This window comes from Zeus faber (assembly GCF_960531495.2).
Source record: "Zeus faber genome assembly, chromosome: 14".
NCBI lineage: Eukaryota > Metazoa > Chordata > Actinopteri > Zeiformes > Zeidae > Zeus > Zeus faber.
This window is the reverse complement of record NC_137200.1, coordinates 5,181,589-5,200,817: the sequence shown is the minus strand read 5'-3', so window position 1 is coordinate 5,200,817 and position 19,229 is coordinate 5,181,589. Positions and strand designations below refer to the sequence as shown.

The window sequence follows — 19,229 nt, the reverse complement described above, 5'->3', positions numbered from 1 at the left end:
ATGTCTGCGTTTAAAGATTGCTTGATTAATGATTCCCTGCTTTCTTCATTGAAATAGAAGCACATTGATCCATAGCATGTTTTTAAATTTTAAATTGTCTAGCATAAAAAAATGTTACAATTATAACATAATTGTCTGATTGCAATCATTTGAGCAGATTGCAATCTTTTTGTAAAGTCGTTCAAAGATTCAGCAATAACATGATTCCATGCAAATTTAAGGGGAATGTTAACCAAAATTAGAAACGTCACAATGAATAGACTAAATTAGGTGAGAATCGCAATTATGTGTATCACAATTGATCGAAATTTTTACAAATATAGCTGATTTTACAGGCAAGTCCAATAGTTTCATGCATCCCCTACAAACAGGAATTACACATAATCTGCAAATCAGCATACAGCCTAAGGTGAGAGTTCTTATTGTAGAGTAACATCACAGGGAGAAGGGACCACAACCTCAGATTGGTGTCATGTTTCATGACCAGCCCATTACAACTCCCAACAGTACTTCCAGTAATACTGTAAGCATTTGAATGCAGTCATGTCATTTGACAAATCCGTGGGGTCAGAGACTAATGTAATTTTCCAAGCAGCCATTATTTGTCTAGTCTATATCCTCTGTGACCACATCAAGTCACTCTACGAACAAAGGCCTTATTAAAGATGATCTAAGAGGCACCCCGACCATGAATGAGAATGTTCCGTGTCTTGGAACAATGGCTGGTCTCTCTCTCCATTTACAATGGCATCCTTGGTTGCTTGATCCCACTCTTACTCTAAATGATCACCCTTCTTTAGAAACCCCTAAAAGAAAATCTCCAAATTGCCTTAAAACTTCTTGCTCGGCTCACAGATGCTCTCCACCTCTAGAGCCATCTGCAGTAAAACTACCATGGAACTCTTGTCACTCTTGCTGGGCAAGATCATACCAAGATTCAAGATTCAAGAGGTTTATTTGTCACATACATATACATAATGTGGTGGACGGGACGGCTTGAGCAGCCACACCTGATGCTCGTTGGTTGGGCAAATGAGCATCAGGTTTAAAAACCCCGTCCACACACTCAGTCAGAATGGGAGCCCTGTGTCATGACATGTTCCATCTGCTCCTGGCTAATTCCCAGTGTGGCAGATTCGCCACCATACGCCACCCAAGTGGCGTTTCCAGGGACCTCCGACACAAGTGACGGGGGTTGTGAACACCAGTTTATTGTAGAGAGGAGGCTAGGTGGAATTAGCCAGGAGCAGATGGAACATGTCATGACACAGGGCTCCTATCCTGACTGAGTGTGTGGACGGGGTTTTAAAACCTGATGCTCATTTGCCCAACCAAAAAGCATCAGGTGTGGCTGCTCAAGCCATCCCATCCACCACACATACCTTCATACATATATGCTGTGAAATGCCTTTGCAACGCACCCGGAGATTATGCACAATAAGTTCTAAACCGAACATAATAGCTAACCTAATTCCTACCTAGCTAACTAACTAAAACTAACTGATTCCTAAAACTTAATGCAGTTAGTGAATAGAATAATATGAAATAAAATAAGATAAAATAAAATAAATAAAAATAAGACTCAGATTGTATTGTATACTAAATGAGGAGCCATTATGAATGGGAACCTAAGCAGACCTAAAAAGGGTCCCACTTTCCCACTGTACCTGGAAACCGCGGAGATCAGGAAGAGGAAACACCAAACGTGCAGCTTGTTTGATAATTTATAATGATTGTTTAATTTGGCATAACTGATTGTTATAAATATTTCAATAATATATACAAAGACATTCCCTTAAATAGTGTCATTAGGGATGTATAGTTACTGACACCAATATTGGGCCCAATTCTGTGTTCAGATTCAGGGATCTCATTCATTTAACTGAAAATGTCCGTTTTCATATATTGTTCATATGAAAACACTCAAGAGTACTCAGCACTGACAAGACAAAATGCACAATACAGTATGAGTATACAGAGTATGTTCTCTCTAGCAATCACTGTCATTGTAGTTGTCAAATTTTTATAATGTTGAATACTTTTTTTTTTTTTTTTTTAATAAATTGACAAAAGGACATTTTTGAAAATAAGAAAAAATATATATAAAAAGAACCAAAAGGCAGAATAATATACTGCCTAGAAACCATAGCGAATCCTTAAAGTCATAAACAAAAGGGTAAAGGGGGAAAGAGTGAAGTTTTTTTTAAGGCTTGCCAACATTAAAATACTGAAAATCATTGGTCTCTTGTGCTTTTAAGAATGTAGTGTTATGTTTAACTGAAATACAAGTTCAGATCAAATGCTTGGATGAGTCTATCTTTTATCAAAAACTAAGGGGGGATGTGATCTTACATTTCTATTGTCTTACCAAGGTATTCAGCTTTGGGTCAATCATTACTGTCGCCTACATTCATGATTAAGTCGACAGCTGCATTTTATGTTGTCTTTTTTTCTTTTTACTTGACTGCTATCACACATAGCATACACTTAGTATGCCATGATTTGATTGGGTAGAGCCATCTTTTATTCAGCCTTTACCTGAGGAAAACCATAGCTATGGTAAATGATTACCAGACAAAAGTGCATAGCACAGGAATATACTGTAAGTGCATTTTATTGTTGAAATACCCCACTTATTATTACACACTAAAAACAAATGAACACACAACAAACACATTAGTTAGTGCACTATGAAACCCAACATTCTGAGCCTTCTTAGTCCTCATCCCTCCAAATGGAAAAAAAGAGAAATACTGCGCTTATAAAATGGAAGAGCAAAATATGTGAAATCTGTATGATTCAAGTATTAATGTGATTTTACACGTTAATTATCCAAAGCACAGAAAAAGACAGTTTCTGTATGCTGTCCAAAAGCGCTTGGGAAAGCCAGAGAGCTGGCCTTGTTTGAAGATAAATGGACACGTGTACAGAATGGAAAGTATTCCTAGTGGCATGGAAATACAATCACAAAGCTTATGAGCCCTGGGATGACCACATGGCCTCTGCACTAGTCTCACATCCATCTTTCTAAAGTCATTTTGTGGCTGGTTGATGTACACATTTGGTTTGAAAACAATTGCATTTTTTGTTACAATTTTATTTGTTATTAGCATACAATCGTCTTTAAGTTCATCCTCCTTTTTTGACTCAATCATGAATTGTGCTCAAAAGAGATATTTCTGCATGTGAAAGGAACATTCAGACAGAAAACAATCCATCAATAACATCCAATGTAATTTTTCGGTCTTTTGTAGGGCTGTACCTCACTCCAAATGTTGTTAGTCTAATTGGATTTAGCTGTCTAAAGCAAATATTCGACTATTCATCGGCAGCAGTGAGGTGGGGTACAGGCCAGGCCAGGCCAGCTCGGCTCTTCCTATAGGCGAGATAGGTGGTCGCCAAGGGCGCCATCCCGGGCGGGGTAGAGGGCGCGATAGGTGCGCAAAATGCGCCAAAGTCTCCCTCCCCAATGGTACAGATGATGCCCGTGCTTGTGACGCGCTCGCCCGCGATGAGGTGCCGGCGATCGGTGCGCCAAAGCAGTGTTTTTATTTTAGATGTAGGTTATTTTATTTTACGTCTCCTTATGGAACGGTATGGAACGAAACCGTGCGTAATGGGGACACTTTCTTTGTGACTGTCTAACACACCACCCCCTCTGCATGCGTAATGCGCAGGAAATAATCTGAACGAGTCTATGAGTCGTGGCCCTTCCCCACACTGTTTTTAGTTGTTTAATTTGGAGGAACGGGGATCGGGGCGCACGTAGAGCCGTGCTCGTGTCCTTGTCCGGCCGTTGATGATTCACACATACAAAAATATATTTATGATTCCCCTTATTTATAATTCCTCATTGAAATGATATCCCTGTGCTTTGGTAAGGTTCTAACTGTTTATCCGGTTGTTGTAATGCACATTGACTGACAAAAAAATAAATAAAAGACTGCTCGACTTGAAGAATCTCAGTCGACTGACGGGTTTCCGACTTATGATTCGACTTGTCGACTTTAAGGGGGCAGCCCTAGTCTTTGGGTTTCAGCACCTACATGAAGACTGGTTTGGTATGGTATGTTAATGGTAAGGAAGACAAACATTAGAGGCATCTCAGGAAAGGAGTTTGTAAAAATTTGTCTCCAATGGTCAAAACTATTTTTTTATTAAACTATTTTTGTTCATCACATTCATCAGCAGACCTTGGGGGGGCATTACTTGTCTGGGCAATGACATTTTTTGAAAAGAGGGAGGAATGTAAGCAAGATGGCACCCATCACAGCTATGCATTTGCAATGAAATGGTTTCCTTCTCTCGTTGACCGGTTTGCCGTCAGTCTTAAAATAACCAGTGTGTCTAAAGTACTGACTGTAGTTGCCAAGCAGTAAAATTACAATTCAACTTTAGGTGACCTCAATCTGTATATTTTCTAGGGCTGCACGATTATGGCGAAAATGATAATGACGATTCTTTTGCTCAGCATTGTGATTATTTGTAATTATTTATCAAGATTATTCATTGATTTTGGGGAACACAATTATTTTATTGCACCTTGTAAATCAACAGAAAACCGCCTTCACAATAATAATGTATTTTATAAACCTAATGTTTATAACCTGAAATGTACAAATCTTTGAATCAAAATAGACCTTTCTTCATATGGATCTTAAAAGGGACCGATTCGGCAAAACTCACTTTTTCAGTGCTTGTGCACATATAATTTGGGTCTCTGATGGACCTACAAACACACAAACTGAAATAAGACAACTCAGTCAGTTTTTTGTGTTTCAGAGTGTGTTTCAGTTTTTTGTGTGTTCTGTTTCAGAAAACATGTCCTAAAACAAGACGTTCAGCTTTGCTGCCCTCCTACACTCCATCCCAGTAATATATGTCACTTCAGTAGAATTAGAACTGCCCCCTATCTGAGTAACTCCACCGACGACTTGAGCAGACTGGACCCATTAGCATCAAAGCTAAGAGCTAAGCATGGGAAGTCCTCTGTTGTTGGCTGCAGAGACCAGCACAAATCTTTTAAAAGAAAGAGGAATTAATACCAACTGTCCTTGACGAAACTGCAGAGGATGCAAATGTAAGTATTTGCAGTGTATTTTTTGTGTGTGTGTGTGAGGCTGACTGTACTGTAGGCTTTATTTTCCGATGTTTGCGTAATTGAATGAAACAAAAAAGCCCCAAGCCCCGCTGTATCCCACGGTGCTCCAAGCTCCGTGCTGCTGCACACACCGCAGAAAGTCTGAACAAACATTTTAATGAGGCCTTGTAGATCTAATATGAGTGACGATTCAGCAACTGGATTGCTTATTTATTGCCTCAAATTTGTTCAGAAAAAGATTTTGGTGGACTGAGAAGGTGAAATCAGTGAAAGTTTACAAACTAAAAACCACGGAATCCGGAGTAAAGCTCAAACCCTATTGGCTCACAGAACTCAGGGCCTCAGGAGAGTGGCTCCTTCCACTTAAACAGAGCGTCAGGAACATGATGGATTTAGAGGCATGTTAGAATGGCTCGAATGCATAATCTGAGTGGTGTTTTCAGCAAAAAAATTCTAAAACATAATTTGGGGACCTCAGTGTGGACCTATATTAACGTGGCACCAAATAAAAGTTAATAATTTATCCCTATTGGCTCACAGAACTCAGGGCCTCAGGAGAGTGGCTCCTTCCACTTAAACAGAGCGTCAGGAACATGATGGATTTAGAGGCATGTTAGAATGGCTCGAATGCATAATCTGAGTGGTGTTTTCAGCAAAAAAATTCTAAAACATAATTTGGGGACCTCAGTGTGGACCTATATTAACGTGGCACCAAATAAAAGTTAATAATTTATCCCAAATAAGAAGGTCAGTTAAAAAAAACAGCCTGCCCCCACACACACACACACACACACACACACACACACACACACACACACACACACACACACACACACACACACACACACACACACACACACTTTAAATGGAAAAAACTACTGTGCGACAATAATTTCAAGTTCTATATTTATTTAAGACTGATAATTCATAACACAGGCAAGTGTAGAGCAGAGGAGTACAAAATGCATAAACCGAGACTCCAACGCATACCTCTGCTCCACTCCACATGCCCATTTCTCTAAATGAAACAAATACAAACAGTGTTTTTATTATTTTAATTGTATTTACTTTTTTAAAATGTAACGAAACAAAAAAGCCCTAAGTGTCCCTGTCCACGGAGCCTGTGTGTGTGTGCGTGCGCGCGCGCGTGCGCTCCATGGAGCCTGCAGCGGGCTCCCGCTGGCGTGCAGATTATTTACTTAGCCACACATGGATAATTGTGATCAGATGGAAAAACAAGAGCAAATTGTACTCAGCTGTAAAACTTTGTGGCTGTGTTTGCACTGTCATATCACAAGCGTGATATCTTTTGTGAATCAGACGCTGAGACGGAGCAGATAGTGCAGATAGCAGATTAAAAAAAAAAGATCAATTAATAGTGGAAGCCAACTCGATATCACGTTTAATATACAATTAATTGTGCAGCCCTAATATTTTCACAACAATTACACCTGCAGTCAGTTGGCAAATAAAAGAGTTATGTCAGTTAACACTGGTTTAACTTAATCATAAAGCACTGTTTGCTTTAACTGGCAGCCCCCAGGTGCGACACAATGAATAAGACTTCCTTTCTGAATGTGTGGGAGTGAGCTGGCACACATCTCAAGATAGGTTACCTCATTGCCAAACTGAGCAGGAGATAAGCGATCGATTTATAATCTGTCTACTCAGGCTTATCTACTTCGCCCTAACACTGAGCATAGACTATCAACTCAGCAGGATGCCACTCAAGGGCCCTATAGGGGGCCCCCAACACGACCTGGGTATACCCCTGCAATTACACAAGCTCTTCTGATCCAACCTGTTGTCAGTAATGTCAGAGGTGGACTGCATTGACGATATGATGGATAGAATAGCAATAACTATGGCAGAACAACATCAATTGTGTATTATGATGGAATTCACAACCATATGCTTTACACCAATGACATTCTTGTCAATAAATATGGATCGAAAATGACTTTGGCAAGGACTATTGATTTCAGGCATTGCATTGTAATATTGTTTTTACACCCAAATTAGAGCGTGAATGCGGGAATTTTTTAAACGTGGGTAAACCCGCTAAAATTAGGTGGTTGACTCCGTTCCCATTGCCAGTAGACGAGTATGCCTTTCTTTTTTTTCCCTGGTATGTCACGTTCAACATCACAAACGTGCCGGAAAAGGGCTGTGTCATGATTCCAATGTGATGGGAAAAAAACCCTAGAAACCAGCATGGAGTATCCATACCCACACGGCAGAGCGCTGAAGTGGCTTGGGACCTGGTGGGGTGAGTGTGGGTTCTCCACGCCGTGCACCTCAGGCCTGCATGGAGCAGTCGGAGTGATCCCCACACTCAAGACGTTTAATGGTCCCGCAAACGGGAAAAAAAAGTCAATAACTTCTGATTTTGATTTCTAAATCGGCTATGAAATGATCGAATGACACACTGATATTCCTGTCTATTTATGTGCCAACGTCCGGAACTTCAACACGCATCGCACCGGAAAATGGGCGAAAAGGCGTGTCTACCTGGGTGTCATGTCTCCATCACTGCCAATCGGAGCTGGAGCCGCTTAATACCCCTGACTACTGCAGAGTCATTTGGCTCAGGAATGAATGCCGATTGTAACCTTTCCCACAAAAGACAAAAGCCAGATGTTAACGGGTGTTGTTGGGTTTTTTGTGCAGTGGAAAAGGAGCTAAAGATTCAGTTTAAACCCTTGGCAGTTTTTCCAGACTTGTATTAACCTAATAAAATGAACTTTGATATGCACAGTTTGTGTGCGTCCAGTGACATTACAGTGACGGCTTCAGAGGAACCTTGATGCATTATCCTTATTCTAAAAGTGGCCTCCAAAGCATATTACACCATCCTACACCCTCTGGTCAGACTGATCAACTGAATGCGATGCAATGCAATTAGTGTCGACAGTGTGCTGTGCCTAAATTGACCATGTGGTCATTAAAGCAGGATGCTGTCATGGGGTGTCCTGCAGTTCATGCTTGCTAAGCCCACAAAGGGATCCTGGATCCATGCAGTAGAACCAGAAAGTGAACTTTTAGCTTCACCGTTGAAATACCCTCCTTGTGAAACAAACATACACTGGAGTGTGGTGTTTGCGAATGATTCAGACATTTCTGTGGTCATCCAGTTCATTGCTGTCCTCTATTAAATTTGTTGGATATTTTCCTCCAGGCAAACTGTATAATTATTAGTCTCATCTGGGTGGGGCAAAGAGAGCTTGGCTGTATCCACTGTGTTTCCAAGGAGAGTGTGTTGATCTTTTACAGCAGACAGTACTGTCTTACCCCATGTGCATTTCTTCTGGCAGATGTTTTAGTCCGTGTCAGAATCCAGTGTTTCACTTATGACTTATGGTGATGTTTTGGTGTTGTACATATGATTTTGTATGTCTTATTGATGAAGACATGCCATTTCTAGCAAAACATTGTCAGGGAATTCAAACTTAATTTGTATGGATACAATACCTTAACAAATTCTGGATAGCTTGTGTTTTTAATGAGGAATACGGTGCTTCCCTGCTGCTGGATGAATGAAGAGGAAATGCTGATGCGTGCACATGCTCACACACATACGAACACACTCACCTGCAGGTCAAAGAATTTGCTGTAGCGTCTGTAAATGCTTTCTGTGCTTCCATCGCTCCAGGACACTTTGATGATGTAAACCTGAAACACACAAAGGCAAAACTGCAGTTGGAGCATCAGCGTCAGAAGACCTGACGTAACCGCGATAGATCCAATAACCCAAGCCCCGAGGGACGTCAGCGCTGACTCACAGCCACTGACAATGGCGTGACACACAGTCAGGGGAAGACATGGGACATTACACAGGGGAGATTGGTGTTGGGTAACATCAGTTTGTGGCCATGGCCATCATCGAGTCTCAGAAGAGCAGGATGCATTTCCCATGATTTCACTTCCTGCTCCACGCATATCACAACTTTCGGTGACGGCAAAGCGCTGCCGCAGACAACCGGACCACAACTTCTTTAATAGTGATTAATGATGACATGACTATTCACCAGACATCACTGCTGACTGCTCAATAAATGGAATAAAATAGTTAGTGACTTTATTTTACTAACTGACTACACAGGGTATCCATAGGCGATTGTCTTAACGTGTTCATCAATTTCGGCCTTAGATCAGAACAGAAAGTCTGAAGTTTTAATTTTAAAAAGAGATCAATTCAATGTAAAATAAATGTTGCAAATAAGGTTGTATACAAAAAAGGTAGACAATGGTGCTCAGCAAACAGGCAGAAATTATACAAAGTTTTGTTTAGATGCATTAAAGGCCTAAAATGAACTACTACCAAATAATCTATTTACAACTGTGGTAATTTTGCTTCATATAGTATATATAATTAATTGGGATATTTAATGAAATATATTTTGCCTGGAGATCCCCTGCTTAAAAATTAACCTCTGAAAATAGTTATACCTGACTTGGGTTGAAAACACCCCAAGAACATTATGTTTATGCTCCAGATTTGTGTTTTTTGGGAACACTTCATCAAGTTAGAAGACAACTGTGTGTGCACCCGTTCACAAGAGCCATCTCTCTGATCAAAACCTTAAAGAACAACCAACGTAAAACATCCAAGCCACAGTCATCCTTTATGCACAAACACACAAAATGTCTAATGCCTCATGCAGAAGGTGAAGAAGTGAGGCTGGGAGGTGATTGGAAACTCTCTGGTGGCCGGATGCATTTGGATGAATGCTTCCATTGGCTACAATTCAAGGCCTACTCGGGCCTCTCTCACACACATTTTCTTTCTTTTTCAGGGCCCTGGAGTTGGGTTTGGCTCTGCAAGCTTGACATAGAGAACTCGGCATGCTAGCTGGAAGGTTAACCTTGTGGAATGAAATAAGGTTAATTCCAAAATTGCATGATTGGCATTTAACCAAAATGTGCAACAAAAAGGTCAGACTAGATTGTGCCATCAGTATCTGAGAATAATTTTCACCTTGACAAACTCAATAGTTTCATAGCTAGACTTTGTTCCCCACGCGCATCAATGAGCAACATGACCCTGTTGACGGTTCACCGGTTGTCCTTCTTTGGACCACTTTTGGTAGGTACTAACCCCTGCATACACACTGCAACACCCGGCAAGACCTGCTGTTTTGGAGATGCTCTGACCCGGTTGTCTAGCCATCACAATTTGGTCCTTGTCAAAGTGGCTCAGATCCTTACGCTTGTCCATTTTTCCTGCTTCCAACACAACTTCAAGAACTGACTGTTCACTTGCTGCCTAATATACTAATATATACCCCTTGACAGGTGCCATTGGTACGAGATATGAAATGTTATTTACTGTTATTTTAATGTTGTGGCTGGATGGTGTATACACCGATCAATAACAACAAATAAAACAAAGTTTACTTTAATGGAAAAGCCAATTCATCAGGCCAATGTAGGCCTACTTTGTCCTACATGCCATTTGTTTTGTAACAGTGGACAATTGAAACCCATTTAAAAATGTAAGATAATTTTCTAATCAGAACCAGTAAGCACATTGGCAGATGGAAGAGATGCGGGACCTCCAGAACTCTGCGTCTGCTACTCTCTTGCCATCACAGAGTAAAAGTCTGTTAGTAACACGACATGCCAGAAGACTCATGCATGCTATGTACGCACGCGCACACACACACACACACACACACACACACACACACACACACACACACACACACACACACACACACACACACACACACACACACACACACACACACACACACACACACACACACACACACACACACACACACACAGCTTGTATGTACAGTCACAGATTGCAAGAGCTGAAATAACACGCACACCTGCTAAGCCCTTGGCAGTGATGCTGTTAGTCCTTTAAACCAAATGATGTAATGTTATTTTCTTCAGCATAGATTCATTTTGTATGCAAATTGAGTTCTGTGAGCAAATCACCCACATTAATCTCCCACTGTTTGTTATTTGGAATATAATGGAAAGCTTGTTTTTCATTGTGAATAAGATTTTTTTTTTCCCCCACATAATAACGTGGCTTTGTTATTTCGACATTCTTTCTACCACCACCACCACCACCAACCCCCCACGAGATTTGCTTCACGACGGAATCGATAATTTAACAGGAAAAAAAAACCTCATCTGCCTCAGTCTATTTTTTTATTATTTTATCTTTATTTAATTGCAACTCATACAATGAGAAAATTATAACAAAAATAAAAAAGTCCCTATGGGGCTGATACAGGGCTCAACACTAACTTCAACCAGGCATCAGCTTTTGGTTGCCGAAACTAAAAATATGGTTGCCATTTTTAGACACCTTATATTTTAAGTAATTAAGTTACTATGCAGTTGTACGTCAGCTTAATAATGAAAATGTGACATTAAAGAATGTTTAAAAGCATTATTACAGTAACCAAACAAAATTCTTTGTAGTTAGTGTTTTATCTGACACTTAACAGAATTTCCATTTTCAGAGGAGATAAACACAAGTCAAGACAGACAAGAGCTGTGATAAAACGAACTCCTCTGGACACGCTTAGCCTGGCTGTCTCTCTCTTACACACACATGTACAGTATATTCTCACCACACAGACATTAAGAAGCTCCAGTCCCGTTTCTCCCCTCATTGTTGGTACGACAATGATACATTTTAACCTGCATCTAATTTAAAAGTAGCTCTCCACCGGGTGAGGTCTGAACCATGCTCATTATTAATGCTGTCTGTCTACAAATATAAGAACAGGTTAATTTATTGTCACAGCTATATGTTGACAAATTTTGACCAAATTGACTAGAAAAAAAAAGGACAAAAACGAAAGACATTTACTGTATATTTTATTTGTTTTGTAAGTACATAATATAGTTTCAATTAGTTTTTGTGTTTTCTGTCTAGATTGAACTAAAATGTTTTTTCATGCCTAGTTTGGGTTTTTTGTTTAGTTTTAGTTAACTGTACAGGGAGGTAAACACATGTATGGCGAAAAAAGGACTGAAATATACTTGGTGGTATGGTGGTGGCCGACAGTTTTTGGGTTCCCATGAACACATCACTTCTGACAAGCATTACAGTTTTCAGCGCCTGTGAACCAGCATCGCTTTTGAGCACTTTCAATCGGAGACTGGAGCCGTGTCTGTGTCTTAGTTCTAACATATTATCATGACAATCAAAATGAGTCTACTAGTTCAGTGATCATGGATGGCGTCGCCCTCTGACGTAAGAAGAATAAACAAATGCTAAAATGGGTCTCCAACTCTTCAGATCAGTTTGGACGATTCACACAAGTCACCCAAATTGACGTGAAAAAAAGCGACACTTGCCAAAAGGTGAGTTGTTTGCATCCCTGACTGTGATAACCTTGCTCTACTGCCAACCAGTAGTGCCTGGGTGCACCAGCGCGCACGTGAGTAAACGCCCCGACACAAACGCAGCATTTAGGTTCCGACTGTAATAGCAATATTAAAATATCACTCATGGAACAAATTCATTCATTTTGGGGTGCACATTTTGCAGTTTGCTGTTCCTATTTTTTATGTTAAAAAGTGGTTGCCAAAGAGGGCAACGAAAAGGCCACGAACCGGTTGCCAATTGACTCTAGTTAGTCTTTAGACTCTAGACTCTAGTCATCTAGTTGCCGAGGGCAACCATTACTGTCGGGGCCCTGTGATAGACTGGGTATACTAGTATGTAATGGAATAATGACATCAACAATCATATCTTGAACTAAGACTGCATAACTCTAGTGTGAATGAGCGAAATAGGGACTTTTACCATATGATTCAGAGTTCTAAAGTTTTGGCTGATACAAGATGCAATTCCTTACTTTGACTATTACATTTTTGGGGTCGTTGGCATTGACATATATTGCCCATTTTATCTGAGTGAAATCTGATCTGTGTGAAAAAAAAATGAAAAAAAAATCAACTAGCTGTCATTAACATATGACCTGTTTTAAATGCTTGTTGTTGGTAGCGTTGTTGTTCAAAATTCAACTTCAACGGTGTCCTCGGTCCGAAACCATACCCCCTGGTTTAAACTTTACCAAGAAGTTGAAGCGTTAATTTCACATGGAATACATAACATTGCTGGATAAAAAATATCCAGCAAAGGCAGTAGGAAATCACTCCCACATGGCCTCCTTTACAGAAAAGTTCCGTATGGAGTCTGTTCCCACATAGACGACTGTTATGGGTGCAGTACGTAATGCTCGTGTGAGAGGTGTCTAATATCACACGAGACTAGGCAAGACTTTTTTCTTTATATATTTGTACAAAAAAAAATTCTATAATTCATTACTACTTGTGCTTTATTTCAGCGTTTCTAAAATGGGGGTACTTGTACGCCTATGGGTACTGCAGGGGGTACTCCGAAAATTAAAAAAAAAATGTAATAATTTTATGTTGGTTATATATAATGTTTAAAAAAAAAACACTTATGATGCACATAGAGTACATCATTTATGTTCATTTTCTTTTTTCCCCTCCCAATGCTAGTAACGGGGGTATTCAGCTGAAAACAGATCTCACTCCTAAAAAAAGTTTTTGAGAACTGCTGCTTTGTCTGATTTGGCGCCACTCCTACTTTACGACAATGTAACTGACTTAGTATCATTTCCCAATAATGATACTCGGTCGAGAGAAGGGAGATTTAAGGAACGACTTATATAGAACATCTACACCGGATCTGGTTTTCACATGACGCCAACACGGAACATTGCAAGTAGATTTACAGCTTTCAGCGCAAGTGGGAGAGGGACTTTGGTCACTTGATGGTGGTGGGAAGAAAAAATATATATATATATGTCTTTAAGAATCACTTGAAGACCCAGCTCTTTAGAGAGCCCATTCTCTCCTAACTTACAATTACTTAGCAGTATTTATTTATTGTTACACTAATGTTTCTGTTGCAATGTAGCTTGAATGTTATTCTCCCTTGTAAGTGGCTTTGGATAAAAGTGTCTGCTGAATGACTAAATGTAAATAACGAGGTCGTTGTTTTTTTGACAAAACAATCTTAATAAGATAAAATAGCACAAAATAAGATAATGTGGGAGAATGTTCAGGTGTTGACATCAATTCTACATTAAAAGAAAGGTGTTTGGCGAATGAATGATCGCACTGACATACATTGCATACGCCTATTAAACAAAACAAAATAAATAAAAACTTGTGGATTACCACTTTAAAGATGCGGTCAATGGTAAATCACAGTTTGGGAAAGGAAAAAAAAAAAAAAAAAAAAAGCCCAACCCAAAAATAATAATCATCATCACAACCAGAAACAACAAACCTTAGGTAACCATAAGGAACTCTCCCCGCTAAGAACAAACAAACAACATATTTTAAACGTTGCATTTAGCACAAAACTTGAAGGGCTGGGTAAAAGTTGGGACGCGAAGGTGAATCACACGCTGTGTAACGTGATCCGGTCTCTTTGTGTTGGGGGCTTGAGCGCACTTCACACCTACAGCGCCGCAGTTAGTCGAACAAGGCGCAGTTACGACCGAGAAACGTGACGATCCGCAACAAAAACATATGGAACCCTGCGGTCCTTCTTACGTAGTGTTTGTTGGGGTTCCTCCGCTTCTGGACGTCTTGCACCGTCACTTCTTGCACGGTTCTCCGCGGCATGACGCTCCGTCTCCGTTACGGTGAAAACTAAAACAATCAAGTTCACAAACCGACTCCTTTTTTTTTTTTTTTTTTTTCCACCCTAACCCGCACGGGCCGGTTTGCGCGACTGGTTTTCTCGGGCGCAGCCGCTGCGAGTTTTCCGCACACCGCCGTCGACGTCAGAGGTAACGGTCCACGTCAGACTTCCCGCCCCGCCGAGGAGTCGCCTGTGCTCCGGGTCCTCTCGCGTCCCTCTGCTGGTCCCGGTCGGAGCCCCAGCCAGACGCAAGTCCAGACTCCCAGTCTGCCCCGGCCCGCCTCCTCCCTCCCGGTCCCAGCGCGGCCCGCTGTGGGGGCCAATGCGGAAGTGCAGTGCGGCTAATGGCCGCCAGGTGGTGGCATCAGAAAATCTCTGACTCTGTGGAAGTCAATGGAAAAAAAAAAAAGAAGAAACATCATATCCATCTATATATCTATCTATCTATCTATCTATCTATCTATATATATCTATCTATATCTATCTATGTATAGAGATCACCTTGAATTGTCAGAGTGCCTTTATGTATGCACGACACCGAATCTACACAGCAGCCTACTATAGGCAGGTCATTTCGATGCGCTTGCTTTCTTTCAATGTCAAGTGAATCTCAAGCACTTTAAAAATGGACAATTGCTTATAATGTTTGCTTGTATACGAGCGTCAAAAGTCATGTTCATGTATTAATTTGACTAAGACCGTGCTGAATAGCGTTGTATTTTAAAAGTACATACCACGTACATTAGAAATCTTTTGGAATTTGTCCGTCTGCACATTTTGACAAAATACGTCATGTACTGGAGATTGAAACGACACATTCAATATGTTATAAGGTACACAAATGACACACAACACATGCTAAATGCAACGATGTACAACGCATATTACTGTGGTTTTTGAGCGTTCTGACGTTCATGGACTTTGTTGGGCGGCAGCTCTATCTACTGGTCAAACATGTTCATTACACGTTCAGACCAATACTAGTTCATAGGCTACTGGCGATTTGCACTTCAGAGAACTGTTACAGCGGTTTAAATAAAGTGTTTGATAAACAGTGGACCCAGAGGGTGAAATTATGCTCAAATCTTTTTTTAAGTACATTAGTTTGAGAGTTCATATATTTTAATGAGCCATCTTATATATCTAAACAGATGCAAATGTCTGTCCCTGCAAAAAAAGTACCTGCAAAAAAAAAAAATTGTAAAATAGATATATACGTTTATAAAATGAACAAATTAAAAGTTAAAAGGTGGCACAAGCAGAAACGTTGGCATGAAGTACTTTTAAAAAGTTCGCTCACCTTAAAACGCTCAGCCAGAACTGTATATGATATTATTGTTGTGGTTATGATAATAAATATTATTATAATTATTATTGTAGTGGTCAGTTATGTCACAGTTAAACATAAAAAAAGGGATACAATTTTTTTTTATTTGAAAATGACTCCAAAATCCATCCAGAAAGTGAAATTGGCCACCTGATTATAAGGACACCATGGGGGCAAAGTTCAGAGTTCCGCCCCCCCCCCCACACACACACACACGATGTGGAGATAGTGGCACCGCCACTTGCGGTCAACTGCGCCGGCGCTCCGGTCCCACATTTTAGCATTTTTTTCCGTTTTTTCATCATAACGTCTGCCAAAAAAGCCTCGGCAGTTATCTCTTATGGGCGTGATGCACTCGTGGATAAAAAAAACTTCCCTGAAAGAGGAAATACAAAAGGTGGAGGCGTCTGCCTCATGGTTAACAACTGCTGGTGTAACCCCAACGACACCAAGTAACTTTCCTGTCCTGCTCGCCGAACCCGGAACAGCTGACAATCTTATGCCGTCTACGTTATCTACCCCGGGAATTCAGCACGGTCATCATTACAACCGTTTATATTCCACTGCAAGCTGACACGGACACAGCACTGTCGGACCTGTATGATGTGTTGTGTGGATTTCAAAACAAACATCCCGACGTGGCTGTGGTGGTGACTGGGGACTTTAACAGGGCGAACCTTAAAAAGTTCTGCCAAATTTCTACCAACACATCACGTGTGCCACCAGGGGAGATAGAACTTTGGACCATTGCTACACACCTCACAAGGACGGATACAAGACCGTCTCGCTCCCTGCTTTCGGGAAATCAGGTCACGCCACGATTTTGCTGGTTCCCGTTTACAGGCCTCTGATCGCTTGAGAATTGGTGGTGACAATGGAAGTGAAGCGGTTGACGGACCGATCAGAGGCTGCGCTTCAGGATGGTCTTACTGACGTAGACTGGGACATGTGGCAACCAAGTTCAAGTGACATCGGCAAGTTTAGGGACGTAGTGGTGAGCTTCGTGGCTACGTTAGCGGACAGCATCATTCCCACGGTGAAAGTTTGGATATTTACAAACCATAAGCCGTGGGTCGATGAATCTATCCGCTGCGCTCTGTATGCTCGCACGGCCGCTTACGACGGTCTTGTACCCGGAAATATGGAAAATTAAAAAGCGGCGTCATACAATCTGCGGAGGGCAGTGACGGACGTACAGAGAAACTGTGGAGCTACAGATGGACAACAGACGCTTGTGGCAGGGGCTGCAGACTATAACAAACTACAAGAGCAGCTCCTCCCCAGCCACGAGTGTGGACGCCACCCTCGCCAACGAACTGAACTCCTTTTATGCGCGGTTTGAGTCTGGCAACAGCACCGCTAGCTGCGGTCCCAGATGGCATATCTGGACGAGTACTAAAGACCTGTGCTAACCAGCTAGCTCCGGTGTTCACTACAATATTCAACATCTCCCTGGCTGAATCAGTGGTCCCGTCCTGCTTCAAGAGGTCCACCGTCGTTCCTGTCCCGAAGATCGCCTCTCCTGCCTGCCTGAATGACCACCGTCCGGTGGCCCTCGCCTCGGTGGTCATGAAGTGTTTCGAGAGGCTGATTAAGGATTACATCTGCGCCTCCCTCCCCCGCACCTTGGACCCGTTGCAGTTCGCGTACCAGCATGAAAAAGATCCACGGATGACGCGGTCTCCCAGGTACTGCACACCACGCTCATGCACCTGGATGGCCAGAAGGGGGCCTATGTGAGAATGCTGTTCATTGATTATAGTTCAGCTTTCAATACCATAGTCCCCACCAGACTGGCTGTCAAGCTGAAGGAGCTTGGACTGTTGGCACCGTGCTGGTTATCTCCCAAATAGGAGCCTTTCTGTGTGGAGTTTGCATGTTCTCCCCCTGCTCACATGGGGTTTCCTCCACCCAACGTCAGTAAGAACCCCCACCAAAAACATGCACACATCATCGTCTGACCAGCGATGGACACTCATCACCAGGTCCCCGGGTGCGTCCACGAATGCTGCCCACTGCTCCTGGCTGTGCCCCCGGAGGAAGGGGGCACAGCCAGGATGGGTTAAACGCAGAGGAAGCCAGGATGGGTTAAACGCAGAGGCCTCATGTCACTGGCCACCATCCAAGAGCATGTGTGGTGTGCTGTTTGACGATTAAAGATTGTTCTTCACATGAATCTGTGGCCAGGTCCAGCTCCAACACCATCATCAAGTTTGCTGACGCCACCGTGGTCGTGGGCCTGATCACCGACGGCGATATGAAGGCCTACCGCAAGGAGGTGAGTGACCTGTCACTCTGGTGCCAGGACAACAGCCTACACCTGAACATCAGCAAAACTAAGGAGCTGATTGTGGACTTTAAGCGTGGATTACAACCGAGGACGCACGCGCCCTTGGTGATTAATGGGACTTCTGTCGACAAGGTGAGCAAGAGAGACTGAGACTGAGAGTTTTTCTTCCTGCAAGCCATAAGAACTGTCAATGCTGAACTCACCAGGTGTCCTCACCGAGCCACACACATAGACTCCACTACCTCACTGTACTGTCGAGCATACTGTACCGCATACTGTGTCACTGTCAGCCTTGGTCGACGAGCGGAGACAAGCAGGTAAACCGGGCTGGCTGGAGTTGGAAGGAGAGACTGGGTCAACGTGAGGAGACAAGCAGGTAAGGAGAAGACGAGACAACGAGACAGAAACTAGGAACTAGAAACAAGCACTCGGAGCTAGGCGCTATACAACTCAGGTAAGCTAGTTGGCGGTCTGGCAAGGAATGACTGGGAAGCTGAGACTAAATACTGTGCAGGTAATTGATCCCAAGTGTGTGCAATTGGGCTTGAGTAGGGAGTTGCAGCTGGGGCAAGAGCGGCCTCTTGTGGTGCTGGGAGGCCGTGGGCCAACAAATGCATTACGTTTTAGGAATCAGTTAATTGGTCAAGTAGAAATTCTTAGGTACCTACTGTGTTCAGTCTGGGACATATTGTGTGTAATCACCGGGTGCGTTGCATTGACATTATGTATGACATACTTTCATACATCATATATGTATGAAAGTATATATATGTATGTGACGAATAAACCTCTTGAATCTTGACACACACACAAACACACACACAGTCACAGGGCCCCAGCCCTGAGCAAGGCC

General features: G+C 42.0%; 1 protein-coding gene across 1 annotated transcript in view; it reads right to left on the bottom strand.

Moving 5' to 3' along the window:
• Window positions 1-15,056, bottom strand: part of sh3pxd2b (SH3 and PX domains 2B) — a 58,499-nt gene extending 43,443 nt beyond the window's left edge. The window contains exons 1-2 of the mRNA XM_080014280.1: window positions 14,669-15,056; window positions 8,693-8,773 (exon numbers count right to left, since the gene is read on the bottom strand). Of these exons, the coding sequence (XP_079870406.1) occupies window positions 8,693-8,773; window positions 14,669-14,740 (153 nt within the window). The 5' untranslated portion in view covers window positions 14,741-15,056. The remainder of the gene's footprint in view (window positions 1-8,692; window positions 8,774-14,668) is intronic.
• Between the last annotated feature and the right edge of the window lie 4,173 nt (window positions 15,057-19,229).